General features: G+C 48.1%; 2 protein-coding genes across 2 annotated transcripts in view; one reads left to right on the plus strand and one right to left on the minus strand.

Moving 5' to 3' along the window:
• Positions 1-1,040: 1,040 nt before the first annotated feature.
• LOC115141606 (protein phosphatase Slingshot homolog 2-like) lies at positions 1,041-18,688 on the plus strand. Its single transcript, XM_029680632.2, is given in 15 exon segments — positions 1,041-1,571; positions 8,911-9,023; positions 9,396-9,460; positions 9,641-9,768; positions 9,867-9,932; positions 10,031-10,096; positions 10,213-10,407; positions 12,523-12,616; positions 12,711-12,839; positions 12,997-13,043; positions 13,168-13,314; positions 14,713-14,913; positions 15,046-15,752; positions 15,755-16,134; positions 16,725-18,688. Coding segments are annotated over 15 exon segments (3,939 nt in total). The 5' UTR covers positions 1,041-1,443; the 3' UTR covers positions 18,198-18,688.
• Positions 18,689-19,934: 1,246 nt separating this feature from the next.
• The window catches only part of LOC115141246 (ankyrin repeat domain-containing protein 13B-like), a 41,840-nt gene continuing 40,160 nt past the window's right edge, over positions 19,935-21,614 (minus strand). Inside the window, exon 13 of the mRNA XM_065000232.1 lies at positions 19,935-20,349. The gene's annotated coding sequence lies outside the window, so the exon portion shown is untranslated. The remainder of the gene's footprint in view (positions 20,350-21,614) is intronic.

Raw genomic sequence — 21,614 nt, forward strand, 5'->3', positions numbered from 1 at the left:
GGGGCGGATAACGTACAGGTGTGGTGCCATTTTGGTTTGAGTAGGTGTTAGAGGTTGATGGGCCTTTCCTACTGACATGCACCCCATGGACAATGTGTCTATCGGGTAGAAGCTTTGTGCACCTTGTATTCTTACTGACAGAGCGCCTGGTCTTCCTCTCATGTGGGCCCTTGCGTAACATCTGTCTCCTGGTCAGTGTGAGAAAGGAGATCAGTCTCTCACTCCACGAATATGATCTGGTTCACCTTACATCGGATCGGAATGGCAAAAGTACAGCTCGTTTTGCAGTTTCTTCACAAATCCAATTTACTCAGTCATTTAGCCGCGTTGTTTGAGACTTTGTCAGGTTGCTGTCTAGGTGTACTCTGTAAGGTGAAGCAGTGTCCACGAGTGCAGTCCCAAGGAGTGAGTTGTTGGTAAACACAGCTGTAACAGAACATGTGGTTGCAATGTTCAGGTCTACCAAAAATAATGGAACCGCTTGGGTAAATGAGGGATACAAAGTATATTGTAAGCAGGTGTATCCCCACAGGTGTGGTTCCTGAGATTAAAATGATGTTAACCATATGCCATGCCCGTCTGTCTCCAGATCTCAACCCAATTGAACACTTATGGGAGATTCTGGAGTGGTGTCTGAGACGGTGTTTTCCACCACCCTCAACAAAACACAAACTTATTGTGTTTCTCAGGGAAGAATGGGGTTTCCATCCCGCCAATAGAGTTCCAGACAGTTGTAGAATCTATGCTAAGGTGCATTGAAGCTGTTCTGGCTCACGGTGGCCCATTGCCCTATTAAGACTGTTGGTGGTTCCTTTATTTTTGGCAGTTACCTGTGTGCTCGTTCTGTACTTTAACTCTTCAGCACCTCATTGTACTTGTCAGTCATAAATATGGCTGTGTCTTACTCTTCCACAACCTTGTCGCTGCAGGTGTGCCCAATGTGTTGTGTCTCCTTGTCGCCCTCCCCTCGTCTTTCCATCGGGCCCTTCTTAGCACATGTCAGAAACTCCTCCCTCCCACGAGCTGAGTTTGTAGTGCCTGGTTGTGTCCCGTTTAGAAGTTGCAAGCTTTTACTTTAGGACAGACACGAGTGATCTTCATTGACAGATATTGCTTATAGGTTGTTCTGAAGGATCCTACCATACGGTGTTACGGAATTTGTATTGCAATTAAATAATACTGTACTTCATATCCAGTAAAATGTGTGTTTAATAACTTTCTGATAGGCTACACGTTTTTATCTTACAAACAGGATACTTTATTTTCTAACTGCCTATTTTATAATGCCGCTAAGGAGATAGGTCGACATACATACTGTCAAATATATATTGGGTTCGTTGGACTAATACGTGTTGACCATGGTCGGATTGGAGTGAACATTTTCGAGGATATTTGACGCCGCGGGTCTCATTAACTATCGGTCTACGGTTCGGTGGTCCAGTCATGACGCTCGGTAGTGTGTCCGCCACCGGGACCTCGGCGGAGGGCTGCTTCTGCTCCTGCTGCGGAGTGAAAATGACACCCTCCTTCTCCGACAACGGAGTTGTGTCTCAGAACCAGATCAACCAACTGTGAGTTGTGCATTTTTTTGCGATGAATATTTTTGTGATTTTTTAAAATTACGAAAACATTTCCCCACTATAATAATTTGCAAACAGGAATAATTTCCCCATGTAGTGGACATGCTATATTGAAGTTAATTTAATTTGGCTCAGTTGTCACTCTTCTCAGATGTGGCAACATTTATTGTGAAGGTATCGAACACATTTCTAAACGTTGTGACAGTCCATCCTGACTGCATGCATTTCCCGAGAGTGACGTAACAGGATGCAAGTCATCTTGACCAGGCTTCCTCTCCTGGTTGGGAAATAAAAGCACAGATAGCACAATGGGTTATCTTTGACTGCATGGCGTAATATCTGAATCATCTACCTGGCTGTCTCTAATCTGGTCTGACGAATCCTGTCCATATAAAGCATCAGTGTCTGCTCTATGATCTAAAGCCAGAGAATCAGCCTGTCAGTCTCACTTCACCCCCCCCCCCCCCTTTTTCAGGTGTATGGCTTTCCTCTGTGTCCTCTAAGCCCCTAAACTGGCTTCCCCAGGTGTATGGCTTTCCTCTGTGTCCTCTAAGCCCCTAAACTGGCTTCCCCAGGTGTATGGCTTTCCTCTGTGTCCTCTAAGCCCCTAAACTGGCTTCCCCAGGTGTATGGCTTTCCTCTGTGTCCTCTAAGCCCCTAAACTGGCTTCCCCAGGTGTATGGCTTTCCTCTGTGTCCTCGAAGCCCCTAAACTGGCTTCCCCAGGTGTATGGCTTTCCTCTGTGTCCTCTAAGCCCCTAAACTGGCTTCCCCAGGTGTATGGCTTTCCTCTGTGTCCTCTAAGCCCCTAAACTGGCTTCCCCAGGTGTATGGCTTTCCTCTGTGTCCTCTAAGCCCCTAAACTGGCTTCCCCAGGTGTATGGCTTTCCTCTGTGTCCTCTAAGCCCCTAAACTGGCTTCCCCAGGTGTATGGCTTTCCTCTGTGTCCTCTAAGCCCCTAAACTGGCTTCCCCAGGTATATGGCTTTCCTCTGTGTCCTCTAAGCCCCTAAACTGGCTTCCCCAGGTATATGGCAGGCCCTTTGATTTTTTTGTGTGTGCTGCTTAAATATATACAATATATATTTATAGCTTATCAATTATGCTTTGGCTGATTTGTTGTATTACGTGTCCTGAGAATATTCTATAGCCCATCCATCTATCTGTGTTTTTGAGTTGACTCTTTTTGTTCTGAAACTTTCAGCCATTCCAACTGGGCTGATTGGCTGAGGTGTTCATACAGTAACAGTTCATCAATACAGAATTGATCAGTGTTTTGGATGAACCAATGCGATATGCTTGAATCAAAAAGGCCATATCGGTGTTGCAAAATGCCGCACCATCAAAGCTGCAATTAACTTATTTTGATTTTTTTTAGCACATTCCCCTGTGACAATGACTGGCTGTCTAGGCCATGTTGGATGTTACGCAACCCTGATGTTGCTCCTGACTGAGTTTTGCATTGATTGACCATTTGCTCTGACGAGTGCTGAACGAAGACATGCAAATGTGTTGTCAGCTGTCCATTTACTAACTCTGCACTGGTTTCTATCGCTACATGGGTAGTAGTACGACTTATTTGTTTATGGGGGATATTAGATGTCATTGCTGATAGTGCGGGCCTTATCTGTAGCGTGGGTGCTTTGTAAACTCAGCAAAAAAAGAAACGTCCTCTTACTGTCAACTGTGTTTTTATTTTCAGCAAACTTAACATGTGTAGGTATTTGTATGAACATAACAAGATTCAACAACTGAGACATAAACTGAACAAGTTCCACAGACGTGTGACTAACAGAAATGGAGTAATGTGTCCCTGAACAAAGGGGGGGGGTTCAAAATCAAAAGTCAGTATCTGGTGTGGCCACCAGCTGCATTAAATACTGCAGTGCATCTCCTCCTCATGGACTGAACCAGATGTGCCAGTTCTTGCTGTGAGATGTTACCCCACTCTTCCACCAAGGCACCTGCAAGTTCACTGACATTTCTGGGGGGGAATGGCCCTGCCCCTCACCCTCCGATCCAACAGGTCCCAGACATGCTCAATGGGATTAAGATCCGGGCTCTTCGCTGGCCATGGCAGAACACTGACATTCCTGTCTTGCAGGAAATCACGTACAGAACGAGCAGTATGGCTGGTGGCATTGTCAAGCTGGAGGGTCATGACAGGATGAGCCTGCAGGAAGGGTACCACATGAGGGAGGAGGATGTCTTCCCTGTAACGTACAATGATGAGATTGCCTGCAAAGACCTCCAGCTCAGTCCGATGATGCTGTGACACACCGCACCAAACCATGACGGACCCTCCATCTCCAAATCGATCCTGCTCCAGAGTACAGACCTCGGTGTAACGCTCATTCCTTCGACGATAAACACAAATCCGACCACCACCCCTGGTGACACAAAACCGCGACAGTCACACTTTTTTCCCGTCCTGTCTGGTCCAGCGACGGTGGGTTTGTGCCCATAGGCGACGTTGGTGGAGGGATTGTGCATTCCTGGTGTAACTCGGGCACTTGTACGCCATAAATGGCACCAGATGTAAGAAAGCCAACTTCCGTGTTTTGGAGGAAAACCTTGGCCGGGTTTTAGTATGTTTTCTCTTAGCCTTGTCGGGGTAGGTAAACCACCACCTATAGGCTATATGATGGTGTCATGGTTTCCTTTTCTCGATATCTCTGTCAAACCAAACAATCCAGAAAATCAATGGGTTTTGATGTACAAACTGATTTTGTTGTTAGTGTCTAACCGTTCTAGAAATAGCCAGAGGAATGCCTGTGTGTCAGCAAGACTTTAATGTTTAACAATGGGCTGGGCTAATTGTAGGTTTACAGTGTTTGGATACCTGCTGGAAACCTGAAATCTGAACGATTTTCAGGGGGTGTGCAAAGATTGGCAGCCGTACAGGGAGGCCAGATTTAAGGGGGTGTGTAAAGATTGGCAGCCATACAGGGAAGCCAGATTTAAGGGGGTGTGTAAAGACTGGCAGCCATACAGGGAAGCCAGATTTAAGGGGGTGTGTAAAGATTGGCAGCCATACAGGGAAGCCAGATTTAAGGGGGTGTGTAAAGATTGGCAGCCATACAGGGAGGCCAGATTTAAGGGGGTGTGTAAAGATTGGCAGCCATACAGGGAAGCCAGATTTAAGTGGGTGTGTAAAGACTGGCAGCCATACAGGGAAGCCAGATTTAAGGGGGTGTGTAAAGATTGGCAGCCATGCAGGGAAGCCAGATTTAAGGGGGTGTGTAAAGACTGGCAACCATACAGGGAAGCCAGATTTAAGGGGAGGGGGGGGGTGCAAAGACTGGCAGCTATACAGGGAAGCCAGATTTAAGGTGTGATTGTTTGTCATTAGTGGTCCATAATATAGGAACAACACTAAACAGAACAGGAGACATTGATGTTAATGAGATGTTTTACTTGTCTGGTTCAGCAGCAGTCTAGTGAGACATTACCATGACGATGCTACTAGTAGCACTATGTAGGGAATGGGGATGTGACAAATGTTTTGAATGTTTAAACTGCAATATTCTATAGTTTTAAACAATAAGAAAAAAATTAAATGCCGTGAATTCACAATTCAGATAGGATCCTGTGTGTAACCTCTAGGGGGCAGTGCAGTTCAATTTACCACAATCCTGGCTACTTACCAGATGGTGTGCACCTTACTGCTGGTAGTTTATGCCGTTTTACCTTCTCTGCCATATCCCTCTCTATTTTCTCAGTTGTCAGCACATGGGACTCCATGTCCCACTTCTCATCGATGTGGTGGCTCGTTGCAGTGACGTATGCTTGCGCTTTATACTTGCATTGTAAAAGTTCTTCAACATGGCTTCTTGTAGTCTTTGTTCTAGATATGCGATCAGGCCAGTGAAGAGGACATCCTCTACCGTTGACCATGTCTACGTCTCAACTGAAATCATTTCTGTAATCAGCACTGATTTCTCTCTGCCGCCAGAAACGGGTTGGGGTCTCGCGGTGCCTCCCTTTCAGATGGTTAAGCATGGCACCCGCACTGCCACTGTAGCGCAATTCCGCCTCGCAGGTTTGTGTATTTATTTAACCGCCTTTTTCATTGAACATTTATCAAAGTAAAGCCATACAGAACTTCGCTGCTGTTACTTCCCTTTTCTCACTCTGCCACGCTTCCAACTGTTAACGACGATGACGTGCAGAGCGCTTTATAACCATGGGAAATCATTTGAAAGATGCCTTTCTCCTCCTAGTAACATGACATCATTGTTGCGTTAGGTATTTGTAAAGAAATAAAAATAAATAATAATAATAATAATAATAAAAAACCTTTGATAATGAATGAGTCCTGTTAGTGATAAATGCACTGTTTTTTTTTTCGGTTTGGGTTTCTTTGTAAATGGTAATGATCCCAATGTTTTTAACTGTTCACACCCCTAGTTGGGAATAGGGTGCCATTTGGGATGCACCCTTTGATTTGAACACAGGCTGCTTTCTAACGTCTCAGCGCTGATGGGACCCCACCTTCATTCCAGTGGATTGGAGTTTGATGTAGGTGTGGTGGTAGATGAGGGATTTCCTCCTCTCAGAATAGTCCTGGGGCCTTTAACTTGAATACCTCTGTCCCTGCGATGCAGCCCTATGAGGAAGCTAGGTCTGTTTACCGGAATTAGTCCCACGCCCGACGGCACTTACTAGGAAACTGGGACTCAAGACTCCCAATCCAGCCCTAGAAACGCACTCCGGTTGAGTCAGTTTCTTTAGTCTTGCTTTTTTTTGTCTCTTTCCCTGTCTGCTTCTCTCTCTCGCTCTCAGGGTCTCTGGCATAATTATCTCCCCTCGTCCGTTAGGCTACTCTTGCTCTGTATTTAAAAACAGCTCACATCTCTGTACGAGTGAGTGCGGGCACCTGTCTCATTGCCTAATCTGTACCTTTGGAAGTGCTAGAATGCAGCCCCTCTATCCACCCCTCACACTCGCACCACCACAGCCCCTATCTTTCTGGCCTGAACTCATAAAGCCTTGAGCAGCGCTGGCCATGGCAGCCAGGCCTCTGCAGCCTGGGCCTATATTTATCTCTCTCCTAGTTAGTGGAACTAATATGGGGGGGGATGTCAGTCACACACACACACACACACACACACACGTCTTTCTGGGCGTAGCCTAGCACCCCACTCTCCTCCTATCAGAGAAGGGCCTCTCACATAGTGGTGATTTGTGTCTGTGCCCTAACAAGTACTGCCCTGTGCTGCATGCTGAAAGATGAGTGTCGCCCTCTGCCTCAATGCCCGCTCCTGCTACCCGTAGACATGAATCAGGGCCAAAGCTGCTCTAGTCTAGAGTGGCTCTCTTTCTACCATCATACAGCCACACTCATTATTTCCACTGTTAGGGGCCGCACCCATAGGGCTCTGGTCAAAAGTAGTGCACTATTTCAGGATTGGGGTGCCGTTTGGGACACGCAGGCATAGTGGTGATTCAGAACACTCTAGCATAGTCAGAATAGTTCTGAAATATTTATGACGGACCGTGTATGAGTTTCAAACTACATTGGGGAAATGATCAGCCGTAGCCTCATCAGTTGAGGTGTGGATAATATTTCACATTGGAACCAGTTACACGGAGTGTTCTAGATAGTTAGTGGACAACAATGCCCCCTTTTTGTCTACTGATCCGACTGTTGGGTTTATCTTACACAGTAAAGATGCACCCGAAGGAGAGCCATTTCCCGTGCTTCATTTGAATGTGAATTACAGTGGCTGATCAAGGCAGTCTAGTCATTGTATAGTCATTTATTTAATTTGAGTTATTTTATTTGTAGTAATTTTAAAGAACAAATCTATTTTGTAGCAACAGTAAAGATCCACTCGACAGTGATGTATGTCTGGCTACCTAGTTTTGGATTCCTACGCCGGCGGGAGGTGCAAAGCTCTTGGCTGAGGGGTCAGTGTTGTATTACACTTGACATTGTGCCGCTTCCTGCTGGAGCTCTGTCCTGTCTACCGCTGCTGCCTGGGGTGCTGTCTGTCTGATTCTGATAGGCTACTCATCGTTTTCAGGTGTCCCGTAGTGGAAAACACAAGGTGAATGATTAACCCCCTCTCTTGCCTTCTCACTCTGTCGCGTGCACACAAACGCACGCACTGTACACACCATGCGAGATGCTGCTCTGCTCCTCCTTCCTGCCCCGGGCTTGCATGTGCTACACCCCGTGGTTCAGACATGGTTAGATACAGCTGTACAGGTGGGGGGAGAAGTTTGTGTGAAACACAGCGATATAGTGGTGTGAAGAGTGGCGCGAGAGATGGTGAAGTAGGAGGAAACGGCTGGGTCAGGGGTGAATGGGTCAGGATGGGAAGTGAGCTCAACCCGGGCCAAGTTGAGTTTTTTTCTCTTTGTTTTCTTTCTATTTGTGGTCAAGGCGTGTCCTCCTCAGATTGCACAGCCTCTCTCTGCCACGCCACCCCCATGCTTCTGCTATTCGGCTCATTTCCCCATCCTGTGTCTGTCTGTGAGGGAGGACAAAGACCGACGGACGGTACTGACTCTATGCCTCCCAATCATCCACGCAAGATGTGATTGTGTGGTGGAGATGAGGCTGGCTGTATGGATCAGTACGTAGGGCTTAGCATAGTAGCAGCTCATAATCAAGACACACTTCACATGGGGGTCAATAAGGCACAATGGTAGCCTAGGCCTGTATGGGGTCAATGGTAGCCTAGGCCTGTATGGGGTCAATGGTAGCCTAGGCCTGTATCAGTCACCTGACAGTCTTCAGTAAGTCTCCTCACCCTCTGATATGAGTTAAGGTCAGTGTGCCACCATGTGAGAATATGTTTTGTGCTGTGCAGATAGTGGAGATGTAAGCTACACACTCGTGTCTGTACACACACACACACACACACACACCATCTCCATCAGCTAGTAACCCTTGTAGATCGCGTGACCTCGCCTCTTGTTCTAGTGTGGTGATGGTGTGCTGTGTACTATAGTTAACGTGATTATGCGGTACCACAGAGGAGTGATCCCGCACATGAACTCCCACAGCGGGAGCTCTGCTCCATCTGAGCCAGTTGTGCAGGGGGGGGCTCTAACTGACCCTCAGCCCCCAGCTGTTAAGGGGATGTGGCCTGGCCAGAGGGGAACATTGTGTTCTGTGCTGGAGTGCACGTGGCTCTGTCTGTTGATTACATGTAGTTACACCGGGTTGTAGCTAGCGCCTGGACCACGTTGTTGTTGTTGCTCTTCAGACTGACTTATGAAGAATGAAGCTCTGTGTGTGTGTGAACCTCTAGCCCGGAACATTCTGTTAGCCTCATTCTCTGGCCCCTCTGTGACCCTGTGTTTTCTCTCTCCAATCAGCATCAGCGACAGCTTCCTGACTGTGAAGGGCGCCGCCGTCTTCCTGCCTCGGGGAAATGGCTCCTCCCCTTCCTCGGCGCCCGGCACCAGCCAGCGGCAGAACAAACACACAGGTATGTCCTCCCACTGTCGGTCGGACTGACAATAAACCAACAGACAAACACAACCATAGGACAGGGGTGAGTTCAATAGGAAAACGTTGTGGAACGTTCATGATAGAAGTTTTTTTTCTCTTAGTTTCAATGACGAATGTCCTTTTGGCCCTTGTAGTAGTAATTGTGAAGGACACTTCGTGTTTCTTCGGCAGCTTTCGAATGTAAATGTTTTTTTTTTCGTTTCTTGCGTCGTTTTAATCAGACACTGTGTTTTGTATGCCTGTATAATGTGGACTGACTTCACCCAGGGGAGTATTGTGTAGGCGCAGATGGCATGCAGTGTGTACGACTCTGCTCGTGGACTGATGCTCTCTCTCTCTCCTCCCTCAGGTGACCTCCAGCTGCACCTGCAGACCATGTTCACCGTGCTGCGGCCAGAAGACAACATCCGCCTGGTACGTCATCTCTCGCGCTCGGGTCCGCGCTCGCATACGTCAAGCTCAAATGTCAAATTCATGACGTTTCATTCACATGGCAGACAAATGAGTCTGGGGACTATTCTGACGAATACTTCCAAAATGCAGAGCGTTTGACCTCATCCCTCCTTTTCTCTCCCTCTCCCGTCTTCCCATAAGGCTGTGCGCTTGGAGAGCGCGTACGCTCAGCCTCAGTGCACGCGCTACATGGTGGTGGTGTCCACCAATGGGAGACAGGACACGGAGGAGAGTGTGGTGCTGGGCATGGACTTTGGCTCCTCAGACAGGTTCGTAGTTAGTCCCACTGCATGCAGTGTGTGTTAGAGACCCACATCTTTTGGAGGTGTGTGTGTGTCACGTCTTTAACAGCTGTCTCCTCCTGCAGCTCATGCACAATGGGGCTGGTTCTACCCCTGTGGAGCGACACACTGATCCACTTGGACGGAGACGGGTAAGAAGAGCGATACGACACCCGTTTCCTCCTCCCTGCGTTTACTGTCGTTCTTCTGCCCAGTGGGACTGTCACATAACCTGTCTGTGTCTCTGTAGGGGCTTCAGTGTGTCCACGGTCAACAGGGTCCATGTCTTCAAACCGGTCTCTGTCCAGGCCATGTGGTGAGCGCTCCTCCTGTCATCGCCGTCTCTGTGCCTCAGACTTTGACTCTGTTTATCCTGTTATCATGCTTTTTCCCCCTCTTCTTATCGCTCCACTCCCCCCTGTTCCCCCCCAGGTCCGCCCTGCAGTCGCTCCACAAGGCGTGTGAGGTGGCCCGCTGTCACAACTACTACCCCGGCAGCCTGTTCCTGACCTGGGTCAGCTACTATCAGAGCCAGGTCTCCTCTGACCAGGTCTGCATCAACGAGTGGAACGCCATGCAGGACGTCCAGTCCCACCGCGCCGACTCGCCCGTCCTCTTCACCGACGTGTGAGTGTACCAGCTAGTCTCTCTCTCACACACACACACACCCATATTAAGCAACTGTGGTGAGGTCTTGTGGGGGTTAGGTCAGCTGGACTCACACCAACTTATCTCCCAAAGAAAACAACATTGCCCAATTACGAGTGCAGTGCTATCTGATTCCCTTGTTGCCACGACACCCAGCTTCAGGCAGACCTTCTAGTACCCCTGCGACCTTTGCCTTAGAGACCAGAGGTCAGACCCCTCAGAGCTCTCAACATTACCTGGTTATGACCGAGGTATCAACAATCTACTGTAGCAGGAGGATGCAGCTCTGTGTTTCAGGTTGTATTAACCGGGGAAATTCCCCACCCAGTCGCGGTCACGTGTGCCTGCTCGTTTAGGGGGCCTTTCTGTAACGCCGGAACTCTGCTTGCGTGCCGGCAGCGTCTAAAATAGCCCTCTCTCCGTGACCACTTTATTTCTGCATTTGAAAAAGTAGCTAGACAGATGGGTAGACGAGCGGACGGATGGACGGAAGCAGGTGGGCAGTCGGAACGAAGGGGAGGATGGAGGGGTGACGGATGAGTTATTGAGTAGAGATAATACCACTTGACATGTTGGGAGACGTTTTAAGGAGAGGAATGGACTGAGTGCCACCGAGGCAGAGGAAAGAGGTCAAACCCAAAGCGGTTTAAAGGTATTTTCCTGGAGAGATGAGGAGAGTAAAGCCTCTCCCTAAGCCTCCGCAGTGACATCAAACGTCCCAGCTAGCGTTAAGGCGCGCCATGCAGGCACAGTGGAAAGACGTGCACACACACACACCACACACACACCCTGGTTAGGCTTGAGTACTGTGCACACACACTTAAAGGCAGACTATGCTAGTGTTGTTATTAAATCCTGTTGGGGTCACTGCCGAAGCTAAGATACCTGTCGATGACAATCAGACATAATTTGCCCTCGCTCTTTGCACATTCCTTCTATTCAGTATTGAGGCCATGCTCTGATTTGACCCAATTTGTCCCTTTAAATATGCATGTATAGCGTGAATGTGTGAAGTTGCTTACGACTGTAGTGTGTTGGGGTCGATTTCAATTCAGGTGGTCAACTGAAATTCCAATGGATTCCAATTCCGAGTTTACTTCTTGAATTGACTTGAGTTAAAATTAAATTGATCCCTACCCTTGAGTTCATTTGTGTGTGTGTGTGTGTATTCAAAGTGGTCAGGGTCTCATGGCAGAGCCAGTAACCCAACCCCGGTGGTAGCTCTGTCTCATCCTGGAATGTGCAACAAGTTTCAAGTGTCCCAAGTCCCCAAACCCTTTCCTCAAGAGGTCAATCAAGTCTTTGTTTCTATAAACAAGTTCTTTCCGATGTTCCAATACGGACGTGTCATAATACTAATAATAAGCGTGACGGGCCATCAGACTGGGACTCAAAAGCCCAACACACCTGTTGCTTCTGCTGCTGCACAATGTTGACTGTTGTGGGAGCATAGCCACTGACCTACATTACGGTGTGAGTTGTGACGAGAGGTGATTTGGTAGGAGCGGGAGCGAGAGATCGCGAGGGGGAACAGACGAGGATAGAGGGAGGGGAGAGAGGGAGGGAGTGAGCGAGCGAGTGATTGGGGGTGGGCACTGAGGGGGAGAGGGAGTGAGCGAGTGATTGGGGGGGGCACTGAGGGAGGGGGAGAGGGAGTGAGTGGGGGAGGAGGTGGGGACTGAGGGAGGGGATTGGGGGTGGGGACTGAGGGGGTGGGGACTGAGTGAGTGAGTGATTGGGGGTGGGGACTGAGGGAGGGGGGAGAACAGAAGCAGGGTCTCATGGGACCTAATCAGGGCATGTTTCCCTTAGTGCTGCGCAAGTGGCTAAATGTGTCCTCAAATGCAGTTAGAGAAGGGAGGGCAGGGACTCATTATAACAAGAACAAATGTGGACTGAGCTCTGTGGTTTTGTATGATGTGGAGAACCTGGGGCACGAAGTGGCTTTAGTGAGTTCCTCTAAGTCCTATTTAGTGTGGTGTGTCAAGCTCTTTTGGGTGAGAGGTAAATTGAGCCCCCGTAACCCTCCGAGGTGGACTGAGAGGTGTGTGTGTGTGTACTGAGGGTGTGTTTTTTTTTTTTGTGTGTCCACAGGCCCACAGAGAGGGAGCGCACAGAGAGGTTGATCAAGACTCGCCTCCGTGAGATCATGATGCAGAAAGACCTGGAGAATGTCACCTCCAAAGAGGTGGGTTACAGGCGTCGACGCACGCACACTACCGGTTCTGGTTCGAACAGGTTATGTACGGGTTCTAACGGGTTCTCTACTGGTTCCTCATCAGATTCGCACAGAGCTGGAGATGCAAATGGTGTGCAACCTTCGGGAGTTCAAGGAGTTTATTGACAACGAGATGATCGTCATCCTGGGTCAGATGGACAGCCCCACAGAGATCTTTGACCATGTTTACCTGGTAAGTACATGGTCAAGGACTGTGGCACCCTATTGCCTGTATAGTGCACTACTTTTAAGTCGTCTTCCTCTTTTTGTCCCTTTTTCTGCCTGTTTGTCTGCTGATATCTCTTAAGATTATCTGTCGAGTTTGGACTTAATTCTGTTTTTGTATCCAGGGCTCTGAGTGGAACGCTTCAAACTTGGAGGAGCTGCAGACCAGCGGGTAAGAGACCATTCTGAGTTGTCTATCATCAATGTCAGACTGTTGGTTACTGTGACAGTTGCAGCACAGTTTCAATACTGAGTAGAAGTTCCAACGAGTAACGTTCTCCGTTTCACTCCTTCAGTGTGAGGTACATCCTCAACGTGACGCGTGAGATCGACAACTTCTTCCCGGGCATGTTTGAGTACCACAACATCCGCGTGTACGACGAGGAGGCCACCAACCTGCTGGAGTACTGGAACGACACCTATAAGTTCATCACCAAGGCCAAGTAAGAGCTCTGATATGATGCACTCTATTCAGTGTCCTGGAGTCTCTAGAAAGCCATCTGTCAAAGAAAATGTAGTATTATTGATTATGTTTTAAGAGGATTCACTTTAATTTTGAGAATGTTTATATTAAAATGTCATTTTTTGCATATTTGATTTTAGCATGGTTCTTTTTTTAGCAATGTGAATGGTCTTTACCAGGGGTATTCAACTCTAACCCTGCGAAGTCTGGAGACGGCTGGTTTTCTGTTCTACCTGAGAATAAATTGCACCCACCTGGTGTCCCAGGTCTAAATCAGTCCCTGATTAGAGGGGAACAATGAAAACAAGCAGTGGAACTGGCTTCTAGGTCCAGAGTTGAGTTTGAAGGCTCGATACCATAACCACGAGACACTATATCAAGATACAATACTGTACAGTGCATTCGGAAAGTATTCAGACCCCTTCCCCTTTTCAAAATTTTGAAACGTTACAGCCTTATTCTAAAATGGATTAAAAAAATAAAATCCTCTACACACACTACCCCATAATGACAAAGCGAAAACAGGTTTTTAGAATAAAATTAAAAAAACTTGAAATAACTTAAGTATTCAGCGCCTTTACTGTGAGACTCGATTATTGATTATCTTTGAGATGTTTCTACAACTTCATTGGAGTCCACCTGTGGTAAATTCAATTGATTGGACATGATTTGGAAAGGTACTCACCTGTCTCTACACACCTGTCTCAGAGCAAAAACCAAGCCATGAGTTTGAAGGAATTGTCCATAAAGCTCAGAGAGAGAATTGGGAGACTAGTCAGGATTGAGGGAAAGATGAACGGAACAAACCTGCTCAGGACCTCAGACTGGGGCAAAGGATCACCTTCCAACAGGACAATGACCCTAAGCACACAGCCAAGACAACGCAGGAGTGACTTCGGGACAAGTCCCTGAATGTCCTTGAGTGGCCCAACCAAAGTCCAGACTTGAACTCGATCGAAGATCTCTGGAGAGACCTGAAAATAGCTGAACAGCAACGCTCCCCATCCAACCTGACAGAGCTTGAGAGGATCTGCAGAGAAGAATGGGAGAAACTCCCCAAACACAGGTGTGCCAAGCTTGTACTGTAGCATCATACCCAAGAAGACACAAGGATGTAATCGCTGCCAAAGTGCTTCAACAAAGCACTGAGTAAAGGGTCTGAATACTTATTATTTTTCTACACCTGTTTTTTATTTTTTATTATGTGGTATTGTATGAAGATTGAGGAGAAAAAATAATTGAATCCATTTTAGAACAAGCCTGTAACATAACAGAAATGTGGGGAAGGGGTCTGAATACTTACTGAATGCACTGTATGTCATCAGCTTGTCCTCTTCACTCCCTCTACTCTAACCTGTGCTCTGTGTTCCCCTATTAGGAAAGCAGGGGCTAAGTGCCTGGTCCACTGTAAGATGGGTGTGAGTCGCTCGGCCTCCACGGTGATCGCTTACGCCATGAAGGAGTACGGCTGGGACCTGGGGAGGGCCTTCGACTACGTCAAGGAGCGTCGCGGCGTCACCAAGCCCAACCCCTCCTTCATGAAGCAGCTGGAGGAGTACCAGGGTATCCTGCTGGCCAGGTAGACACACACACACAGCTCTCACATCCTGGGCCACACAGACAACTGGCTCTGCAGTGACCTCTTTTCCAGTGTAAATGATGGAATGAAGAGAATTGACAGTTTGTTCTTTTCTTCCTCCTTTCTCTGCAGTAAGCAGAGGCACAACAAGTTGTGGCGCTCCCACTCGGACAGCGACCTCTCAGAGCGCCACGAGTCTCTGCTGTGTAAGACGCGCCCTCACAGCCACACCTTGGGCCGCTCGGACCCCCACAACAACAACGGCCCCACCCCATCCCTGCAACGCTTCCTGCTCCAGGCGCTTGGCGCCGCCAATGACCCTAACAACAAGGCCGAGGGCTCCCACATCTCAGACACGCAGTCGGAGCCCGTCCGACTCACTCGCTCACACTCCCACTCCCCTGGCCCGTCAGCGTCCGACGGTCTATGTGACTCCCAGGAGAACCGGTCTTCTCGAGGGCGGGGACCCCGTCAGGACCCCTTCCTCCCGCCGCTGCCTGCTCCGCGGGCAGCTACGGTGGTGCCGGAGGAAAGAATGGACAACTCTGCTCTGGCGGTGGTGGCCGTGACAGTGCCAATCACCGCCGTCCCCCATCCTCCCCCCTCACTGCATATCCTCCCTCCTTCTCTCATTCCCCAGCCACTGGCCAAATCCCTCCATCTAGGTTTGAGCACACAGCTGTCCAGTCCTGTGCCTAAACAGAAAGACCAGAGTGTAGCGCTGACCCTGGATCTGCCTGACCTCAGCAGCTCAGAAGTCGTATCTCAGGCCACCCTGGAGTCCAGCGACGACTCGGACACCCTGGGATGCTCCCTGTCAGACCCGCTGAGCGAGAGGGGGAAAGTGTCATTATGGCGTCCCCAGGGATCCCCATGGCCGTGAGCCCACTCACTGCAACAACGCCTCTGTCTTTAGGACCCTACGCCAATGATGACAACAACAACCCCAGTGGCGGCGGTGACAAAGACACTGTCCTCGCTAACCCTGTTGACACCACATGTGTTACCGCGTCCTCCAACCTCAGCACAGACAGCATTGACTTCTTCAGCGCCCGGGAGAAATTCCTGGGCCTGTCCCAAGACGGAAGTACTCGGATTCTTTCGGAGCAGATGGCTCAGCGGACGCCTCAGCCGCGGTGCCCCAGCCAGGAGCTGCAGCCGCTGTCCCCCGAGAACCCTGCTGGAGCACTGCCAGTCACAGAGGAAGAGGAACAGGGAAAGGTGAGGTGGCCATGTTTTTTGTGTTGTTTTTTTTTATACATTGAAATTACTTCGAATGATGAACGCCAGCCTCCTGTCTATGGTCTTCAGGGCTCCACAGCCCTGCTGAGAGTTACTGAGTGATTAACAAGATTACAGTACTCAATGGAGGCAGTCAATCGAACGGATTATGATCAAATCCATTGGATAGGGAGGGGGAAACACAAGGATGTCTTTGGGGATGGTTTGTACAATACTGCCACCTATTGAAAGTACCGTTACATTATGATCAGTTTCCATTGCTAATACATTGCTAATATGTAACATCAGGTGCCCTATGTATCAAGTGTCTGACTAGGAGGGCTGATTTGGCATCAGTTTTGCCATTGAGATCACAACGAATAAGATTATATTGACAGGAGGAGCTGATCCTAGATCAGCAGTCTGAGACAGCTGTTGTCTACAGACTTTGTGATTGTGTTCTTTTCTTTCTGTAAAATGTCTTTTAGAAGCTTTTAGTGATGCTCCAGCATTAATACAAAGGTAACTGTGCTTAGGTATCATTTAAAGCAGACATTCAAACCATTCTCTCTGTTCCGTCTCCATCTCAGAGTTCCCCCCATACGGAGGACTGTAATGACCGATCCAGTTACGCCAAAGCCTCGCCGCCTCCCCATCACGACAACGGCGTGTCAGTCCGCCATATCGTCACAGAGATAGAGTCCATATCCCACCCCCCGGCAGCGACGCCCCTCTCCTCCGCTCAGCCTTCTCCCCGCAGCCCCCAGCAGCTGTGCCCAGATGACCAGGACGAGGTGGCACCACTGACCTCGCCCTCCTCCTCCTACCCACAATCCCCCTCCACGCCTCCCTCGGATTGGCCGGCTGGCTCGGTGCGCAGGGCAACCAAACAGCTGGAGCAGAGGCTGAGGCAGGAGCTGGACTTAACTCTCAGCAACACGTCTACCCAACGCTCCCCTCTCCACTCCCCCAGTGCAGAGTTTCACCCCACACCCTCTCCTCTCCAAACGACAAGCACGGACTGCCCGCCCCTCCTCGCTCCTTCCACTGACGTCCCCCCTGCCCCTGAACAAGGAAGAATACTGAACGAGGCTTTCACTGTGTCTGCAGAGCCCAAAGGAGACACAGAGTTCACCAGAGGAACAGAGGGAGGGTGTGTCGTCTTAGACATGGACGTTGCCCCAGAGCCTTCCTTCTCTCACTACCCAGACGCCCCCAACACCCCTAAGCCAATCCCAATCATCGTGTGTCCATCTCTGGAGCCATCTAGGGCCCAGCTCCGGGCCTCCCCTGCACTGCTGTGGCTGGAGGGGGTGACGGCCCTGGACTCAGACACGGATCGCCCCTCTCCTCCCCCGCCCCACCACGGAAGGCTGGCCCTGGCACGCAGCAGTGAGGAGCTGGAGAAGATCCAGGAGACCCTGAGGGAGCTGCAGGCCTTCCTGTATGAGGCGGGGGGGCTAGGACTGGGGGCTGGAGAGAGACCTGGTCGGGGGCAGCATCCACTCCAGGGCCTGCATCACAGGGAGATGCCCTTGTGGCATAGGGCCATGGAGATCGAGGTGCGGATCCGCCAGGCGGGCCTCACGCCCCCCTCCTTGATGAAGCGCTCAGCCTCGCTGGCCAAGCTGGACTGCCTGGAGCTGTCAGCCAACGACCTGAGTGACTGGGACCTACGGCCCACCACTGCCAGCCCTCATGGACCCCCATTGGTACCCACCCCTCACCCCCGCTCTCACCATCACCCCAGCTTAGAAGATGTCTCCAAAAAGCAGCGGGTGTTGTCCTGGAGCCCCCCCACCACCCCCAGGGCCCCCCTAAAGGGGGTGTACCCACTGGACCCAGACAGGACTGATACGGGCTCCCAGATTGCATGGAGTGATCCCCCATCTCCCTCCTCACCTCCATTTCTTGTTCTTCAAGGGGAGGAGCTAGAGACAGACCTCTCCCCCCAGCTCACCCGCACCCAGTCCCCGAAGAGTGGGAAAAGTCACCTGCTGCGGCGGGTCCGCAAGGCTACCGACAAGAAACGGACTGCCACTGTGCTCTACAATACCATGTAACCTCACTACACTCGGCCCTAGGCCGAGGGTGTCAATGAGTGTGTGTGGGGGTTGCCTAGGCCCTACATGTGCCCTATGTTCCAGACTGTCCCCCTTGGGCCCTTGTCTGTCGTATGTGTGCACTGACTAGCTGTGTTGGACCCTATGTAATCTGTTAGTGTGGACTTGTGGTCTGTGTATGTTCAGGTGAATGCTGAGTCTGTGGAGGTATGTGTGTCTGTGCCCCCCCCTCTTATGGTTTCTAAAACAGCTGTAATTTCTACAACTATAATTAGTGGGCTGTTTCTCAAACAACATGCACTTTACTCTTGTTTTAATCTTTTTTTAAAGTTGTTTTTACCTGGGGAATGTTTTTGCACTGATTCTATGGTAGCCTGTCTGTCTGTGTCTGTGTGTGAAGAGACGTGTAAGTCACATCCTTTATTCTTATTTTAAACGAGACAAAGTTGTTTTTTTATCCTGTAGCTGTTACCTATTAAAATTTTTTTAAATACATGACTCCTGTGATTCATGATTGAAATCGAGAGGAGTTTTATTTTTTAAAGAGATCTCCTGTAGTGTTCTGTGTTCAGTTGTAAACGTTGTGGAGCATTGTTGATAGAAATGTCCCGAACAGAGACGACATGGTCGCTTATTCTACATGTCAGAGAGGTGTGTTTGTTCTACGTAACATATTTCTCTGTGAACACTACTCAACGTTGTGCCCTGCTGAACTCAGCCCAGGTTTCAATGGCTCTGCCTTATATTGAGGATCTGTCTTGACGTCCCCCATGTGGACAGGACAGGAAGTGCAATGTTAGGCCCAATGTGTTCTGAGGCGTTCAGGAAATAGCAATTGGAAAAAGCACCAACTCAAAAATATCCAGCATCTACATGTAAGTAATGTTTCCCTAAGGTAGTGAAGTCTGCACTGCAGAATATTTAACACTGACAATTTTACTTCCCTGGTTCATCGGTTTAATTAAAATCGTCTGAGATTTAGGTTGCCAGCCTCCCAGATGATATAGTGTCTGATATACACAGGGTGCTGTCATATTGGAAAGCTTTCAAAGAATCTACCTTGTGAATGAAATGTACAGCCTGCCCCTAAATCGCAGTAGTTTAACTAAAATGTAGAAATATTTGTGAAATGCTACACTAAAACATTTTTAACGGGTTTATTAAGAAGTTCAATATTTGCCTTCCCCAGAAGTGTTCCAAATGAAGAGCCTCATCCTTGGTGCAGATGTTTGGTTTAGCGCCCTCCAAATGCATTTGGGATGGATATGTTATTTATCCTCTACATCTAAAGATTCTCCACACGTTTACAGAGCTGAGCCCCTCGTACTGTTTTTATTCGTTCCAGCAAAATCAGATTTGTTTTTAAAGATGAAAGTAGATGTGAATGCTGCTCAAAATAGCCTGTCTGGTTCCTGGGATTGTGCTTGTGCTTTCACTTCTCAGTCATTTGGTGAGCTGGCTAGTAGATACTGAACTATGTAGGAAAGTTATCACCCAATGATGTGTATAAACCCTGGATTGCTGTGTAAATGGCCAATGAGTGGTTTGAAGCAACCGGCTGCCATATTGGTACTCCTCCATAGGAATGAATGGGAATCCTACAGTATTTCAAATGTTTCAAGGACAAAATTACATGTATTTAAGAATATCTTTGTTGTAGTGAGGATAGTAACATTACTGCTCAATAGAATGTTTATATATATTTATATACAGCACCAGTCAAGTTTGGACACCTCATTGAAGGGTTTTTCTTTATTTTTACTATTTTCTACATTGTATAATAATAGAAGACATCAACTATGAAAGAACATATTGAATCATGTCATAACCAAAAAAGTGTTAAACAACTCAAAATATATTATATATTTGAGATTCTTCAAAGTAGCCACCCTTTGCCTTGATGACAGCTTTGCACACACTTGGCATTCTCTCAATACTCTTCACCTGGAATGCTTTTCCAACAGTCTTGAAGGAGTTCCCACGTATGCTGAGCACTGAGATGGTTGCTTTCCCTCACTCTGCGGTCCAAACCATCTCAATTGGGTTGAGGCCTGGTGATCGTGGAGGCCAGGTCATCTGATGCAGCATTCCATCACTCTCCTTCTTGGTCAAATAGCCCTTACACAGCCTGGAGGTGTGTTGGGTCATTGTCCTGTTGAAAAACAATTGATAGTCCCACTTAGCCCAAACCAGATGTGATGGTGTATCACTGCAGAATGCTGTGGTAGCCATGCTGGTGAAGTGTGCCTTGAATTCTAAATAAATCACTGACATTGTCACCAGCAAAGCCCCACTACACCACCTCCTCCATGCTTCACGGTGGGAATCACACATGCAGAGATCATCATCCGTTCACCTACTCTGCGTCTCACAAAAAGACACGGCGGTTGGAATCAAAAAATTCCAAAGGACAGATTTCTACCGAATGTTAATTTCTTGTGTTTCTTGGTCTAAGCAAGTTTCTTCTTATTGGTGTCCTTTAGTAGTGGTTTCTTCGCAGCAATTTGAACATGAAGGCCTGATTCACACACACTCCTCTGAACAGTTGATTTTGATGTGTCTGTTACTTGAACTCTGTGAAGCATTTATTTGGGCTTCAATTTCTGAGGCTGGTAACTAATGAACAGAGGTAACTCTGGGTCTTCCTTTCCTGTGGCGGTCCTCATGAGAGCCAGTTTCATCATAGCACTTGATGGTTTTGCGACTGCACTTGGAGAAACGTTCAAAGTTCTTGAAATTTTCCGGATTGACTGACCTTCATGTCTTATAGTGATGATGGACTGTTGTTTCTCTTTGCTTATTTGAGCTGTTCTTCCCATAATGTGGACTTGATCTTTTACCAAATAGGGCTATTTTCTGTATTCCGCCCCTACCTTGTCATAACACAACTGATTGGCTCAAACGCATTATGGAAAGAAATTCCACAAATTCACTTTTAACAAGGCACACCTGTTAATTGAAATGCATTCCAGGGGACTACCTCGTGAAGCTGGTTGAGTGAATGCCAAGAGTGTGATGTCATCAAAGCAAAGGGTGGCTACTTTTGAAGAATCTCAAATATAAAATGTAATTATTATTTCTTTAACACTGTTTTGGTTACGACATGATTCTATATGTGTTATTTCATAGTTTTGTCTTCACTATTATTCTACAGTGTGGAAAATAGTAGAAATAAAGAGAACCCCTTGAATGAGTAGGTAACTTTTGACTGGTACTGTAAATGTTCAGTTCACATAATATAATTTAAAAATATGTATTAAGGAGACTGTAATATAATATACTTGTCAAACACAAATGTAGACATTAATAAATGCATTTCTATAGATTCCAAAATATTTTACAATGCAGGTGTACCTAAATGGCGGCACCTGTATCATTGGTATCATCTGACTGCAGAGATACAGTTTGTGTTCATTT

The sequence above is a fragment of the Oncorhynchus nerka genome, linkage group LG14, assembly GCF_034236695.1.
Source record: "Oncorhynchus nerka isolate Pitt River linkage group LG14, Oner_Uvic_2.0, whole genome shotgun sequence".
Lineage (NCBI taxonomy): Eukaryota > Metazoa > Chordata > Actinopteri > Salmoniformes > Salmonidae > Oncorhynchus > Oncorhynchus nerka.